General features: G+C 36.5%; 1 protein-coding gene and 1 pseudogene across 3 annotated transcripts; both read right to left on the minus strand.

Moving 5' to 3' along the window:
- Positions 1–65: 65 nt before the first annotated feature.
- Positions 66–6400, minus strand: LOC129877173 (pentatricopeptide repeat-containing protein At5g42310, chloroplastic-like). 3 transcript variants are annotated; one of them, XM_055952662.1, is made up of 7 exons: positions 6319–6400; positions 2942–4187; positions 1987–2139; positions 1833–1904; positions 1346–1593; positions 1098–1203; positions 66–450 (listed from the first exon to the last, which is right to left on the minus strand). In XM_055952662.1, exons 2-5 carry the CDS (start codon positions 4160–4162, stop codon positions 1486–1488), a joined length of 1554 nt encoding a protein of 517 aa, XP_055808637.1. In that variant the 5' UTR covers positions 4163–4187; positions 6319–6400; the 3' UTR covers positions 66–450; positions 1098–1203; positions 1346–1485. The 3 variants fall into 3 exon arrangements, with proteins under 3 accessions (XP_055808637.1, XP_055808636.1, XP_055808635.1); XM_055952661.1 differs by lacking the exon at positions 6319–6400 and adding an exon at positions 4836–5128; XM_055952660.1 differs by lacking the exon at positions 6319–6400 and adding an exon at positions 4701–5128.
- Positions 5449–13605, minus strand: LOC129877176 (protein DETOXIFICATION 21-like; annotated as a pseudogene).
- Between the last annotated feature and the right edge of the window lie 3303 nt (positions 13606–16908).

The following is a 16908-nucleotide window of genomic DNA, read 5'->3' on the forward strand; positions in this document are numbered from 1 at the left end:
ATAAATAGTCTCTCAAAACTCTCCACCTTTGAGGTAGGGGTAAGATATGCTTACACTGTGCCATTTTCAAACTCTACTTTGTGGGATTACATTGATATGTTGTGGTTGTACTTCCAAGTCTTACAAATGAAGAAAGAATTTATATGCATGATACAAACAATGCATCCTCTTTCTGATTTAGTGTTGTCATTTGCAGGTTCTGCATCCAGCAATGGAATCTACAGCTGCAATAGTACACTCTTTTAGTCTTCAGAAACGTTGTTTTTATCTCCTTCAAATTATATAAGTTAATCAAGGTGCAAATTGCATTGCTACAGTAAGAGATAAACTCTATGCAGCATCAAATAATCCAAGAAACGCGTGGAGTCTAATCTGTAAGCATATCGAATTGAGCTTGATGATTTCCTGTTGATATAGCAATAATGCAGACGAAGAGAAGTACATCTGGGGCTGCCAAGGAAACAAGAGATATCAGTAATGGTTACATACGTGAATCGTGATGCAACAGACAACATATTGATGAAAGAAGGTGCCATGGACACCTTAGTATCATTAAGTTTGCCAGTTGTTCCAGTTATTTCATTTTACAGGCACAGGCTGGCAGCCATTTACTGAGACTCCAAAGGAAAAGGGGGTATAAGTCGGCTCCAATAGCAGCGGATATAAGATGAATGGAATATGTAAGTAGAGGCAATCGAATGAACATATATGAAGCATCTGAGAGGAACAAGGGAATAACTGTGGTCTCGAAACTATGGTATGCTCCAACAGAGAAGGATGGAATTATATGGGCAAGTCATTATTGAACGTGTAGAACAAATCTAATATAGCAAGTTCAGTGAAATTTTAAAGCTAACATGATGACTTTCCCTACGTACAATCACATATTCACACTGAAGTTAATGATCCTAAATTTAACAAGTCCAGTTTCAACTTCTGATAGATCAGGTACCGGTATACAGATTGTGATTTCAGTTGTCTGACTAATAACTACACAAGATAAGCAAACTGCTAGCAATTCTAACCATTGGTTCTCTGACAACTGATATACCAAATGTGAATATATCCAGAACAATTCAAATTCCGTATTCACAAACCTCAAAAATGACAAGTGACTCCGCCATATTCAGGGAGATATGTGATCTCACAGGTTAAATGATGTTCCTTATAAACAAGGCACGAGGAAGAGCTACAACAGATAAGCTGCACAAAAAAGACAGAAGGCAGCCAGATCAACAATTTAGTAAAGCTTTGCAACAGATAAAGCAAGAGTTGTGAGTCTCTAAGAGTGTAAGTAAAACAAATGTGGAAATAATTACTAAGCAGATCAAGGACATTATCTTACTTGAGCATCGAAGTCCTCAAAAATTACAGTGAGCAGCATCAAAAGTGTTTATAGTTTCTGGTGCTGTACATCATCTTCTGATTGAAGAAGCAAACAACAGCAGTTATACAGCCTAATAAGGCTAACTACTTATACTTAAACTAACAGTGTCTCTGTTCAAGGATCATCAATGCTGATTGCAACATTTCTCTAGCCTTTCTGTCTGGCGTACATCCAGTGGATTCCATTTCACTATATATCTTGGGGACCTAGCAAGCAACAACAAAATGGAGCCACATAAATGTTGTTAAATACAAAAAACTGAAAAAGTAAGTCACCATATAATTTCCATGCTTTTCACTGTCTTTGCTACACCGAAGCCCAAATTATTCATTTTTTATGCAATACAACTTAATCATGCATTTTTCAAATTATGACTTTGTTTAGTCACTTCAGATTCAAGAAAGGAGTGAAATCCAATGGCTCATAGCAATATTAGAAGCCAAACCTGATCGAACTTCTTAGCCCTCATAAAAGCCTTCATTAAAGTGCTATAAGTAATCACATCAGGAGTAATACCCTACAGAAACAGCAGCACCAATATCAGCAAAGTTTATGGAAGGAAATATGTTTAGGGAAATTTGGAAATTTTAAGGACTTACCATATCCTTTATATGGTGGTAAATTGATAGTGCCTCCATATGCCTACCAGCATTCCCAAAAGCATTTATCAACATATTTAGCATTATAAGGTTTGGTTCCATTCCTTCGACTTCCATTATCTGCAGAACCTTTACAGTCTGCTCACATAATCCCTGCACACAAGGCAAAAATATTACTCCCTCCGTTTCAATTTATTTGTCTTACTATTTTCAAAATGAATGTCTCTTCCCTTTCTTGACAACTCTTTAATTCTAACTTTCCACATGGCATGTTTAAGACCACAAGATTAAAGAACAATTTTGTACATTTCACATATCTTTAGTTTAAAACCACAAGATTTAAAAGTCTTTTTTACTTTCTTAAACTCCGTGTCAAGTCAAAAATATACAAGCAAATTGAAACTGAGGGAGTAAAAAGATGGAATCTCCTCAAAGCTACTTCTTAAACATAGAAATACGAAGATGGAGGAAACATTAACTACATATATAAATGAATGCAAAGAGAGACCACAAATGTGTGTATGAAACACATTTGTCTTGGGTTTGTTCTAAACACCAAACATGTCTTGATAAGGGCTTGGTTAAACATCAGGTGCAAGTAAGTTTTTACTGTGCTAGATGGAAGGCGAATGGCTAAATATCAACTCAACTACACAACCATTTCCATTTTCCAAAGTTATCTAATCCAAGATTAGCACTACCATTATATAAAGTGGCAGATTTACAGTCATGCAGCTCCCGGCATTGGAAATATTCACCTCCCAATGAGAGAATTTGCTTTTGTAACCTAAAGATAACTATTGCCCTTTTGAAGAGCACTTCAGTAGTCATTCCTTATACTGTCAATGTCATGCATTCCTTTTATACAGTAAATGTATTTCACACCTTCATTTTTTTAATGTAATAACTCAAAGCAAATCAGTCTCCTTCGAGAAGGTAAGAGAGAACAACTCACCTGCTGAGCATAGGCATGGGCCAGGACACAAAAGATGCTAGGTGAAAGCTGAAGGCCTTCCAATTTTAGGGCATTTAAACAATACTCTGCATCCTGAAATCTCCCATGCTGGCCATAAATATCAACCAAGAGGGCGTAAATAGCCCCACTCTTGTGATGTCCTCTCCCTTGCATACTCTCAAGAATTTTATCAATAACCTCCCACTTTCCCTGCTCCACTAAATGGGTAATAATGATAATGAAGATCTTAGGATCAGGGTATAGTCCTTGCTCTTGCATCTCATTGAACAATTCTATAGCAGTATCTAGATGCCCAAACTTGCAATGCCACCGGATCAAAGAATTCCATGTTCTAAAATCAGGCTTTATGCCTTGTCGGCGCATTTTGTCAAATACTTCTAAGGCCTCTCCCAACTCACCATACTTGCCAAAAGTATCAATGATGCTATTAAAGAGGCGCTTATCTAGTCGTAGCCCCATCTCGCGGATTTCTTCCACAATGCCTAGTGCTTTTTTCCACATGCCATTGTCCCTATACAGTTCAATTATTTTACTATACACGAAAGAATTTAAAGGATAACTTTCTCTCCTCATTTTGGCAACAATTAACCAAGTATCTTCCAGCCGCCCAGCATTGACATAATACTCAAGCAGGATCTCATAAGTTTCTTGGTTCCTGTCAACAGCCAATTCTTCGAGTAACATCAAGACCTTATCTGCTAGCCTTAAGAGGCCTTTTCTCAAGAAGCTCCTAAGTAAGGTATTGAACACCTTTATCCTTGGTTTGCGACCAGAACATAGCATTTCTTGAAAGACTGCATCAGCTTCCAAAGTCCTGCCAACACTTCCAAGGGCAGCAATCAGGCTGCTATAAGATACAAAACTTGGATGAAAACCCAAAGCCTCCATCTGGGAAAGCAATCTCATTGCCTTATCAACATTGCCTTCAGTACACAACTCACAAATGGACTCATTGTACAAATCATATGAAATTTCCTCACCATTTCTATGACAAGTCTGGTGCTCATTATTTGAGTTTTCAATGGTTCCAATAAGACAATTAACTAAAAAGCCACATCGTTTAGCTCTACTTTGCAATATAATCTGACATGACGTATGCAGCATCTTGCGTTGCTTTAGATATGCAGGTACAAATCCCCACACACTATGAGGACATATAGCTGGACTGGATCCAAAAAAAAGCTTTTGCCGGATCTGCATGTCTCTTTTGCAAGAAATATTCTCACTGCAACAAAAAAAAAGTTAAATAACCATAGCTACTGAAGAAATGGATAGCGGAATCATAGTAGCTCAGTTGGTTGTCAACATGAACTTTCACCTTGTTGATGAGGGATTCGATTCCCCACATTATAATCCCCTACCCCCAATTTTTTTTTAAAATGATGAACCGTAATTTGTAAACCAAAAAATCTATTCTTTCTAGTTATATCCAAACATAAGACCTAACAAATGCAAACTTCTCCAGAGAAGTGATGAAGTTAGGCCACATACAAATTACTCCACCATAAGGACAGATTACATCATTTTCGCTTCTTTGCATTTGATTTCATACATAGAGAGACAAGACACTCCAGAAGCAAAACGAAATCTGTGGCTACTAAGCTCAAATTTCTAACTGCCAGCTTCCCTTTCACACATTTTATCAACAAAACAAAGGCAAATCCATTATACCATATATTCTCCTTTAGCTACATTATCACGGTGAAGAAAATTAAATATTATAGGTTCAACGCTGCACCTGAATTTTCACCTTATTGCGGGTTCGATTCCCCTACCAAAAAAATCTCCACATTCATTTGAGTAAAAAAAGCAGATATTAAATTTTTATGCATGACTGTTAGGCAAAAAATCATTGGAGATAGCAATTTCTTACAATTGGATTTCGACAGTTCGAATTGATGAAATGGAGCAAAGTTAGCAGTGGATTTTTCTGCAAACAAGTTTTTAGGATGATGATGATGATATGTAATGGCGAATCTACCCTTATGGTCTTGAAGAAAGAAGTACTGCCGTTGTTCTCTAAATGTAAGGTTGTTTTTGGGTTTTCACAGATTGAAGTTGGTGGAGGAAAGGATGATTTGAGGACACTTTTAGATTTTAGCCCAATTTAAGGAAGATTTGTAAAAATAGCCTCAAATAACACAATCAGAAGAACAAAGATAATTACACATCTTCAATTGTTCACAAGTATTTATGGACAGCCAAAATTTGATTCTCCTGTCAGTTTCAAATTATTTGTCGGATTTCTTCTTTGCATCTTTTATGAAAATATTAATTAAAAAATATTTTGATTATATAATCTCTCGTCATTAAATATTTATTCTATTTATGTGTCATCACCTCATAAAAGTCTTCAAAAACTTTTACTATTAAGGATAAATTGAGAAAAATATAATTAATTTTGCCTTGAACTTCTAAAATGATAAATAATTAGAAATAACTATTTTTAAAAATCATGCAGATAATTTGAGAACAAGAGAGTACTATTGAATTGGTCACGAGTTTGTGAGATTCGCAAATCTTGTGTGTTGTTCACCTATTTACGATTTTAGTTAAATTACCCAAGTTTTATACTATTCTCATTCTACTTGTTAAATTATTTGTCAAATGAACAACTTTGGTATGTCTTGTTCAACTTTATAAAGATTTCTAAACGAGGGTGGGTGAGAAAAGGATTTGAAAATTTAATGCTTATGAAATCTAGTATCATGTGATAAGAATTTAATGCTCATGAAATTACATGATCAAAAAAGCATATGAATTTTTCAACTTCAAGAAGTTTGTGTATCAACATTAGGTTTATCTTCACTCTCTGTTGAGCAATTAAAACTTGCATGGATGAGAAATTTCTTGATTATTTTGCTGTTCAATTTCCAAGAAAATAATAAATCAAAAGCTTAATATAATTAAACTTAAGATGATATATTAGTACCTGTTTATTCCAATCAGTTTTCAAAGTGATTATAAGTAGTACAATAGTCTGGACCAGTGTACCAAAAATCATTCCAACCCAAACACCCTACAGACATTTTCCAAAATGGGAGAAACTGTTAACAGAAAAGAAAAGTAAACATTTTTCCTATATTGTTCGAATTCTTCAAAAATGTCGAACAGGTGCATGTCAAATCCTCCAGAGGAGTGAAACTTAGGAGGATCCGACACGAGTGGAACAACATTTTTGGAGAGCATAAGCAAAACTTTACTAAATAATAGCAGCCTATGTTGACATAGGCTACAATGCTTTGCCATCCGACGCCAACAGCAACGCCTACATCAATAAAATCTTGAAGTTTTTGCACCATTCTTGAAAATGCTTTTCGTGGGAATTAGCATTTGAATCAGAGAAATGTACTCACCAGAGAGAACTGGTTGAATACTGTTCATGAGAATGGAAAATGCTAATAGAGGAGACAATTGTTCGACTTCTTTAACCACGTCTTGACTCTCTGTGAACAAGTAAGCCAGACGTCCACGCAAGAACAGAAACAGAATGAAGCCAATGACAAATGATGTTGTTGCTGTATTCCAGATTGAAAAGCTTGCTGCTTTCGTGCTCCCTCTTCCCAACTCATTTGACACTCATACACTAATTGAAAACACTCGATAAAGAAGAATCTAAAATAACATAAGAGAATTGAAAACTATGATTATATTACCATGCTGCAGCTAAGAAACCAAGAGATATCATCATTTCCCAACCATTGATGTTAAGGCTGCAAAAAAGGGGCAAAAAATTGATCGATAGGCAAACGAAGCTAGCATGTACAAAAGGTCTAACTGAACTGAGAAAGGAGAACAATGTTGGGGTGAGGAAGCACCACAACTAAAGTTTTATATGATGAAAATATTGAAACTAAATTGGACACGAGAATTTTACGTGGAAACCCCTCTAAATGATAGAAGGGAAAAACCACGGGGTAGAAGGATCTCACTATATTTTGTGGAGTACACAGCTCTCAAATACAAGGAGAAAACAACAATTCACACTTCTCTCTTGTAAAAGGAACAACTACTAAAGAGGACACTCAAGACTACAATATTTATCTTGGTGTAAAACTCTCTTTGTATTCTTACTCTCTCTTTCTGGGATTTTTTTTTGGATGATCTAAATGAGGGCAGAATGCCCTCTATTTATAAGAGGAACAAAAACGCGTAGAAGACGTGTTGCCAGTTTTTTCTGTCAAAAGTTGCTTTTGGCAACTTTGACAATTCCTCCCAGCAGCAACTTTTGATTCTGTCAAAAGTTGCTTTTGGCAACTTTGACAATTCTCTAGCAGCAACTTTTGACCACATTCTCCCACTTGAAGATTTAATTGAGAATCAATTAAGTCTTCACACCATCCTTTCTACCCAATTACTGCAATGTTACGTTTCTGCTAGGCCAATAGAAGATCGACACCATATGAACTTGTTACTGTTGATCGGCTTCGTAAACATATCTGCCAGGTTGTCATTAGTGTGAATTTTCTGAATATCCACACTGCCTTCTTCCACCTTCTCACGAACAAAGTGATACTGAACTCGTATGTGTTTTGTCCTTGAATGAAATGCCGGATTCTTTGCAAGATGCAAAGCGCTCTGACTGTCACAAAATAGAGCAATCTTATCTTGTTTGTGCCCGAGCTCCTCCAATAACATCTGCATCCATATTGCCTCTTTGCTAGCTTGTGTAGCTGCTACATATTCTGCTTCCGTCGTAGATGTAGCCACGATAGACTGCAGTTTTGAAACCCAGCTTACAGCTCCTCCAGCAAGAGTAAACACATAACCTGTGGTGGACTTGCTTTTATCAAGATCACCTGCATAATCTGAATCAACATAACCTTTAACAGTAAAGTCTGATCCTCCATAACACATTGTAACATCTGAGGTACCCTTGATGTATCTCAGGATCCTCTTAACAGTATTCCAATGCTCTCTACCAGGATTAGACATGTATCGACTAACCACTCCCACTGCTTGTGCAATGTCAGGTCTTGTACATACCATGGCGAACATTAAACTTCCCACTGCTGATGCATACGGTACTCGAGACATCTCCATCCTCTCTGCTTCATTGCTTGGACTCATACTTGAGGATAACTTGAAATTAATAGGAAGTGGGGTAGAAATTGACTTACAGTCTTGCATCTTGAAGCGTCTCAAGATTTTCTTCAAGTAGTTCTTTTGAGAAAGCCAAATCTTCCTATTATTTCTGTCTCGGTGAATTTGCATCCCTAGAATCTTGTTTGCTGGTCCCAAGTCCTTCATTTCAAACTCCCTAGCCAACTGTGCCTTTAAATTTGTGAGACGATCTTTGTTGGGGCCTGCTACCAACATGTCGTCAACATACAACAACAAAATAACAAAGTCTTCATCACCAAATCTCTTGTAATAAACACAAGGATCTGAACTATGTCTGTTGTATCCAAGGCTTATAATGAAGGAATCAAATCTCTTATACCAACATCTCGGTGCCTGTTTGAGACCGTATAGAGATTTGTTCAACCTGCAAACCAAGTTCTTTTTTCCCTGTTCTTCAAAACCTTCTGGTTGGAGCATATAAATTTCTTCTTCAAGTTCTCCATGAAGAAATGCAGTTTTGACATCTAACTGCTCCAAGTACAAGTCAAATGTAGCACACATCGCTAGGACCACTCGAATTGTTGTGAGTCGAACCACTGGAGAAAATATCTCATTGAAATCGATACCTTCTTTCTGAGCGAATCCTTTTACCACCAATCTTGCACGATATTTCTCCACTTGATCATTACCATTGCGTTTGATCTTGTAGACCCATTTGTTTCCAATGGCCTTCCTTCCTTGTGGTAATTGAACAAGATCCCATGTTTTATTTTTATGAAGAGCTTTAATTTCTTCTTGCATTGCTGCCACCCACAGAGATGATTCTTGGCCTTTCATAGCTTCTTGAAAGGTTGAAGGCTCTCCATCTTCTGTTAATAGACAGTATGCAATATTACTCTCCATAGAATAATCTGAGTGCCAAGCTGGTTCTCTTCTCTCCCTAGTTGACCGTCGAACTTCTGGAGTTTCGATCTCAGCTTGCTCTTGTTCTTCGTGCTCTGGTGCTGCTTCAGAAGAAACTGGAACTTCTTCTATTTCTTCAACTTCAACTGTAGTAGTCTCTGATTTTTCTTTTGAAGTGCTACCTTCTTTTGCTTGTATCTTGTTTTCAACAAATACAACATCCCTGCTGATTACCACCTTGCGGGCTGTGGGATCCCACAAGCGATACCCCTTGACTCCATCAGCATACCCTAAGAAAATGCATTCCCTGAATTTTGGATCCAATTTTGATTTTTCTTGGGTGTTGTACATAACATAAGCAGGACTTCCGAATATATGTAAGCGAGAATAATCAGCTGGTTTTCCTGTCCACATCTCCATTGGCGTTTTCAGATCAATTGCGGTTGATGGTGAGCGATTGATCACATAACAGGCGGTTTTGACTGCTTCTGCCCAGAATGGTTTTTCCAACCCTGCAGTTGCCAACATAGCTCTTGTCCGTTCTAACAAGGTTCTGTTCATCCGCTCTGCTACTCCATTTTGTTGTGGAGTATATGCCACCGTGAACTGCCGTTTAATACCTTCTTGTTTACAGAAGTTATTAAATTCATCACCAGTGTATTCTCCTCCATTATCTGTCCTCAAACACTTGATCTTTTTCTCAGATTCAAGTTCCACCCGCGCTTTGAATTCTTTGAAAACTGAAAAAACATCTGCCTTCCTCTTGATTGGATACACCCAACTTCTCCTGGAGTAATTGTCGATAAATGACACAAAATATTTCGCTCCTCCTAGAGACTCCACCGGTGCTTGCCAGACATCAGAGTGAACCAGATCTAGTATTTCCTTGCTTTTAGCAGAGGAACTGCTAAACTTCAGTCTATTTTGCTTACTGGTAACACAATGCTCACAAAAGGGTAGTGAAACCTTTTTGAGCCCTGGAAGAAGTTTTTGCTCAGCAAGAATCTTCAAACCTCGTTCCGACATATGGCCAAGTTTACGATGCCACATCATCGTTGATTCTTCAAGTGAACTTGCTGACGCGGTTGATGCTTCTCCTTCTTGGTGTGTTTCACCTTTAAGCACATATAGATTTGCAGCAAGTTTTTCTGCTTTCATCACTACAAGCGCTCCTTTGGATATTCTCATGACTCCACTATGAGTCTTATATGAACATCCATTATCATCTAGTTGTCCTAAAGACAATAGATTCTTCTTCAAGTCTTTTACATGTCGTACCTCCTGGATGGTGCGAATCGTGCCATCATACATCTTTATTTTGATGGACCCAATACCAATAACATCCAAAGCATGATCGTTTCCCATGAACACAGATCCTCCTGAGATAGGATTATATTGATGGAACCATTCTCTCCTGGAAGTCATGTGCCATGTTGCTCCTGTGTCTATGATCCAGACATCAGCAAAACGTTTTCTGCCTTCATTATTTGATATTGCCTCACTGCATAAAATATCGCCATCATCCGAGGTACATGCAACATTCCCTTGAGCATTTGATGGCTCAGGGTGTTCACTCTTCTTCTTGAACCGACAATCTTTCTTGAAGTGCCCTTTCTTGCCACAGTTGTAGCACTTGATATTCTTCTTACTCCTTGATTGAGATCTGCCATGATTGTGACTCCCACTGGGGCCACGTTCCGTTGGTCTTCCTCTCACCATCATCAAAGCTTCAGCTTGTTGCGAACTTGCTTGTCTGTCTTCCTTATTTTTGCGCCGATTTTCTTCTTCCAAGACAGCGGCTGCAATTTCATCGAAAACTAGACTGTCTGTATTGTTCGTCAGGTTGATGATGAGTTGATCATACGAGTCAGGCAGACTTTGAAGTAGAAGCTCCGCACGTTCAGTACCCTCTATTTTGCAACCCATTGTTGTAAGTTGCGAAAATAGAGTATTCAAAGTATTGATGTGTTCAGTAACTGACATGGACTCTGTCATTCGAAGAGTATACAATCTTCTTTTTAAGAAGATTTTATTATGCAAAGACTTGGCCTCATACAACCCTGTAAGGGTATCCCATATTTCCTTCGCCGTCCGCTTTTCCGCTACACTAGACAACACTTGATCAGCCAGTGCCAAGTGTAGATCAGCAACTGCGTTGCTGTCTATGTCATTCCACTTGCTGTCATCAGCAAAGTCTACGGGCCTGCCTTCAATTGCAGCTAAGCAATTGTCTTTTCGCAATATCGCTTTTATTTTCATTTTCCACAATGAGAAATTAGTCCCATTGAATTTTTCAACATTAAACTTGGTTGTACTCGACATTGTTATTTGCTTCACACCCTTCTAGATCGTTTCTGAATATTTTTGCGAACAGTCGTGACAAACTGCACCGTCACCGAAATTTACTATTCACGTGAATAGTACTATTCACCAAATTTTACTATTCACGAAAAGTTACTATTCACAGATAGTATCTTCGCATAAAATAGACAGAATAACCGAGGGCTCTGATACCACTGTTGGGGTGAGGAAGCACCACAACTAAAGTTTTATATGATGAAAATATTGAAACTAAATTGGACACGAGAATTTTACGTGGAAACCCCTCTAAATGATAGAAGGGAAAAACCACGGGGTAGAAGGATCTCACTATATTTTGTGGAGTACACAGCTCTCAAATACAAGGAGAAAACAACAATTCACACTTCTCTCTTGTAAAAGGAACAACTACTAAAGAGGACACTCAAGACTACAATATTTATCTTGGTGTAAAACTCTCTTTGTATTCTTACTCTCTCTTTCTGGGATTTTTTTTTGGATGATCTAAATGAGGGCAGAATGCCCTCTATTTATAAGAGGAACAAAAACGCGTAGAAGACGTGTTGCCAGTTTTTTCTGTCAAAAGTTGCTTTTGGCAACTTTGACAATTCCTCCCAGCAGCAACTTTTGATTCTGTCAAAAGTTGCTTTTGGCAACTTTGACAATTCTCTAGCAGCAACTTTTGACCACAAACAACAACATTACCATATAGAAAGAGCATCAATCTGAACCATAGCATTTTTCAAGTTTCCTGTAAGAAGAACTAGTATACTGTTGTACCAGAATTCAAGGCTGCCAAAAAATCGAAAAATTCAAACTTTCAGGTTCAAAGATGCAATATTTCGTGACATGATACTCCCTATATACTTGCCTCACATGACAAGTTTCTATTCGGAGTGTATGACAACGAGATGACTATGAAATTATTCGCTAGCAATTGAATGAGTCTCACCAAAGCATGGCACCAGAAGACAAAGAAAGCTTTATTACAGGCCAAAGATCCTTAAATGCCAAACATGTAAAGCCTTTCCAAGTTTCTTTGCATCCTCCACGCATTACAAACATTAACTGACCAACATTAGGAAGCCAGTACGCTAAAATTGTAGATATCATGGCACCGGTGATTCCAAACTTAAACTTCACGGTTAAAAGCCAGGAGAGGGAAATGTGAATTGCTAAGGTACAAGCTGCCAAGTATGTGATAATCTTGTTCTTGCTTTGAGCTTGTAAGAACATTTGACATGTATATGATGCAAAAAAGGAATAAGTCACCGGTATTAACCATAAAGAAATGAGCCCGGCCTCTTTTGCTGCCTCTTCATTCTGTCCTATAGCTTTTAGGTTCGGTGTGGAGGAGATATAGAGAGGTAAAAGCAGGGTTGTGGTTACTGTCAAGACGATCCACGACCTTCGTAGATAAATCCCGAGCATGTGATATTGTTTTGCACCATAGGATTGTCCACATAAAGTTTCTAGTCCATTTGCCATTCCCATCTGCAGGTATATGAATCATACTTAAGGTTAATTCATCACTCAACAATAACAACAACAACTCTGTATAATCCCACAAATGGGATCTGCAGAGGGTAGAGTGTACGCAAACTTTACTCCTACCTTTGAGAGGTAGAGAGGTTGTTTCCGGAAGACCCTCGATTGAACAAACAGTGAAAAAAGAGGCAATAGCAACAAACAGAAACAACAAGAAGATATCAAAGCGAAACAACTAGTACTGGTAGAAATCTAAAAATAAGGGAAAGAAACAATAATACTGAACTCTGGGAAAAGAGAGCAACTATTAACTAACCTTCTACCCTAATTCTCGACCTCCACACCCTTCTAACAAGGGTGAGGTCATATCCTACCTAATCACCTCATCTCAATACTTCTTAGGCCTACCTCTACCCTTCCTCAAGCCTACTATGGTCAACCTCTCACACGTCCTAACCGGGGCACGCATCCGCACCTCTCCTCTTTCACATGCACGAACCTCAGTCTCCCTTCCCGCATCTTATCATCACTAAACAACCACTAATATGAATCATGATTGTTGTTAAATACATTTCAATTCTTGTTTAGAAATAAGTGAGATAGAACAGAAAGAGTACCAGAATGCCATTGCCAAATCTCAGGAGGACAGTACTGACTAAAGCATAAGCAGCAAGTTCATTAGGTCCAATATGACCAACAAATGAGTGAGTAATAACAGTTACTCCAAACGTCAAACACTTTGTAAACATGGCTGGAGCAGCAATCACCCACATTTTCTTCGTCTTGTTGCATAACTTGTCCTTCAGATTCACTTCTTCATCCGCAACTTGCACTTCACTCAACAACTTCTCACTGATATCAGCTTCCATTTCTGCATAAAAATCCAATCTTGCAGACTCAAATAATTAAGCAGTGAATATAAAAAAAATGGAGCAACTTTTAAATGAAGAAAGTGAAGAAATATCAATAAAATCTGTCAAATACCAGTAAGTATGGCCTGATAGTATCATCTGCCTTTGACAATGTAAATTTTAAGGAATGCAATTGGATTGTGAAATTCAAATCCTTTCAAATGTGATTTATTGAAAAGTTTAGAACTTTATAATTTAGACAATGAATCCATCAAGTGAATGTAATTAGGATGCTTGTAAAAGCAGCAGAATGAATAAGATTGAAACTTGCAGCATTTTCTAGTGAGGTCAATGAAAAAGAAAAAATCCATAGATTTCTAAGAAAATTATAAGAGAAAAGTGAAACATTTACTCATACTAGTTGCAAAATGCTACACATCATGTGTCATCAACACACACAAAAAAGGGAAATAATATAGCAGGAAAGTAAGAGGGAGTAAAAGATAAAATCTTGGATTTACAGTACTGAGAGAAACTGAACTTTTACAATTGAAGATTCAAGAAGATTAATAAAAGCTAAAATTGCTTATAAGAAAATTCATGAGCTTTTCTGGCAAGAAATGCAGGCTAAGAGGGCGTACAATAGATTCTCATGGTCCAACCTTTGTTCGAACTACGTGCACCGGACTATCTTTTTGCGGAGCTATAAACAAGCAGATATTAGAAAATTGGTTTAATTTTCATGATCAGTATCAAAATTACTTTGTTGAGTTCATGCAATCAAAATTATTATGAAAGCACTTTGCTCAATGATACATAATTACATAGTGCCCAAACCTTTGTCATGAAATAAAAATAAATTTGAAAAAAGATAATATATTCTTAGTGGAACAACTTTGTCCATTAAGAAAAAGATGATAAGCACGTGATTTTTGCTATAACTTTGTCCATTTTTTTATCACTCAGAGAAAATGTTGGATTATTAAAGAGAAAAAGATAACAAGAGACATTTATTAAAATAAATGTTTAGCCTTTTTTTCTTCCTGAAAAAATACTTTGTGTATGATCAGTAAAAGAAATCAAATTCTGGGAATGATTCCATCTTTCTGATATCACCCAGACAAAAACTTTATTTCTTTTATATACTGATTTGGATATGCATTACTTGAGTCTTGAGTCGAGAATCTATCGAAAATAGTTTCTCTACCTTCACAAGTTAGGTATAGGTTGCGTACATATCTTCCTCTCCAGACGCCACTTGTGTGGGATTTTACTAAATATATTGGTGTTTGTTGTAATAGATACGACAAGAGTGTTGGTGATGGAACACAATCCTTTTCCGGCCAGCTTTTAAAACTTGTATTATTCTGTAGTTTCTTCAATAAACGATAATCTTTCAATCTAGTTTTGAATGACTTGTTAAATTAAGTTTTCGGCCTAACTCACACCCCATAAGCTAGCTCAAGGGAGGAGGATTGTCCAAGTCTTATAAGAAGTCCATCTATCTCATTAACTACCAATGTGAGACTTTTGTCATTCGGCTCGTGCTCTGATACCATGTTAAATTCGGTGTTCGGCCTAACTCACACCCCAAAAGCTAGCTTAAAGAGAGGATGATTGTCCAAGCCTTATAAATAGTCCACACATATCATTAACCACCAATGTAATATAGGACTTTTGTCATTCTTCAACATGACTTTCTAGTCAAATTTTTCTTGCAATTCGAATATGAAGCCCCATTCGAAATTTTAGACAAATATGTTATTAAGATATTGGATCCTTATGATATCTCATAAGCATTTGAAGGATTTGTCGAGGGGAGAATCTATTATATTTGTACTTTTTAATAAAATATTTTAGACATAATTTTTATTAAGAATTCTAAAGAAATTTGGTGAGCAATATTACAAGAGTGGAAGACATAAGTATGCAGTATGCTGTAATTACAGTTTTAGTGATTATCTCTATACTTTCTTAAGTTAGTCGTTAGAATGACTATGATGTCGCATCCATATGACTTAGTAATTAATGAAGTGAGTCAATAATTATGAGGGTTTAGATTTAAATTCTAGGGGAAACAAAACATTAGATGATATCCAATTTATTAGGTAGAAATACATGAACTTCAATTATATGTAACTTCAGAAATTTATATGTGCGACACAGATATACATGAAAAAAAAATAATTAAAAGGTGAATATAAATAAATAGCAATATCAAAACTGACTGCCTTGTAAAATTTCTATAACTTATTTTAAACAAAATTAGGGTTAGATTGAAATAGCTACTGATGTAAATTTGTGAAGTCTCATGTCATAAAGAAAATGTTACCATGAGGTATGGTGAACCAAATCACGAATAACTATTTTCGATGTTTAAATAAAAAGATAGTTCTATAGATTAAGATTTTGCTATTCACATTTACATAGTCTGATAAAGGATAGTAAATATTTATGTAAGAATTAAATTCAGAGTAACTGTGATGTTGCTGACAGATATGAGTATTTTATTGTCCTCAAAGAATTCAAATACAACATGGTAGACGTCTCTATGAAGAATGATTTATTACTTAGCTACGTTTAATTTAAAATGAATTTATGTTGGATTGGATGAGAATTTATGTGGATCAATAAATGTAGGTCATATATCTAATTAAATACAATATAATTGTGTCGTTATTGAAAGAACAATTTTATGTTTGAGGATAATATTAGTCGCAAATTTGATCTAATAGAGAGAAGGGTGAAGTTTTTGAATCATTTTTAATATGTTAAGAATATTTTAAATCTAAATGATAAAAAGATGGACAAATTTGATCCAATAGATAAAAAGGAGATATTTTTGAGTCATGTGTATTGTAAATGGAAATTTTAACCTTTTTACTCTCGTAAATTACTTATAATTGTATCACGTAAATATTTTATATGTCTAAAAAGAATAAATAACTAAATTTTCTAAGCATGGTTAGTTTTATGTTTCAAGATCTTCCTTTTCAAACAAACTTAATCCAGTTTAGATTTTCCTCGATCTAATAACATAACATTGTGATACAATCAAAAGTCGTGATGTTCCCTACTGTAACAGTCCAGTCCGCTAGTGATATTATCTGTTTTGGGCCTAGGCCCGTACGACTTTAAAACACCTCACTAGTAGGTAAAGTCTGCTTACTCATATACCTAACACCTCTCTTGTGTTCTCTCAATGTGGGACTTCTTATCTTAAGGTCGGTGTTACATACACCCCCTCTATGGGATTTGCCTAGACTCAACACTAAAGTTTGCCCCGCCTTACTGAAATTTGTCTAAACTCAGTTGAATTCT

Source organism: Solanum dulcamara, chromosome 12 (genome assembly GCF_947179165.1).
Source record: "Solanum dulcamara chromosome 12, daSolDulc1.2, whole genome shotgun sequence".
NCBI lineage: Eukaryota > Viridiplantae > Streptophyta > Magnoliopsida > Solanales > Solanaceae > Solanum > Solanum dulcamara.

Bases quoted from the DNA above. Each gene is read 5' to 3' on its own strand.
- LOC129877173 (XM_055952662.1), bottom strand. From the start codon at position 4,162: ATGCAGATCCGGCAAAAGCTTTTTTTTGGATCCAGTCCAGCTATATGT. The intron at 1,905-1,986 runs GTAAGTCCTTAA...CTGTTTCTGTAG, and splicing joins ACCACCATATAAAGGATATG to GGTATTACTCCTGATGTGAT. The intron at 1,594-1,832 runs GTTTGGCTTCTA...GTTGCTTGCTAG, and splicing joins GGGCTAAGAAGTTCGATCAG to GTCCCCAAGATATATAGTGA.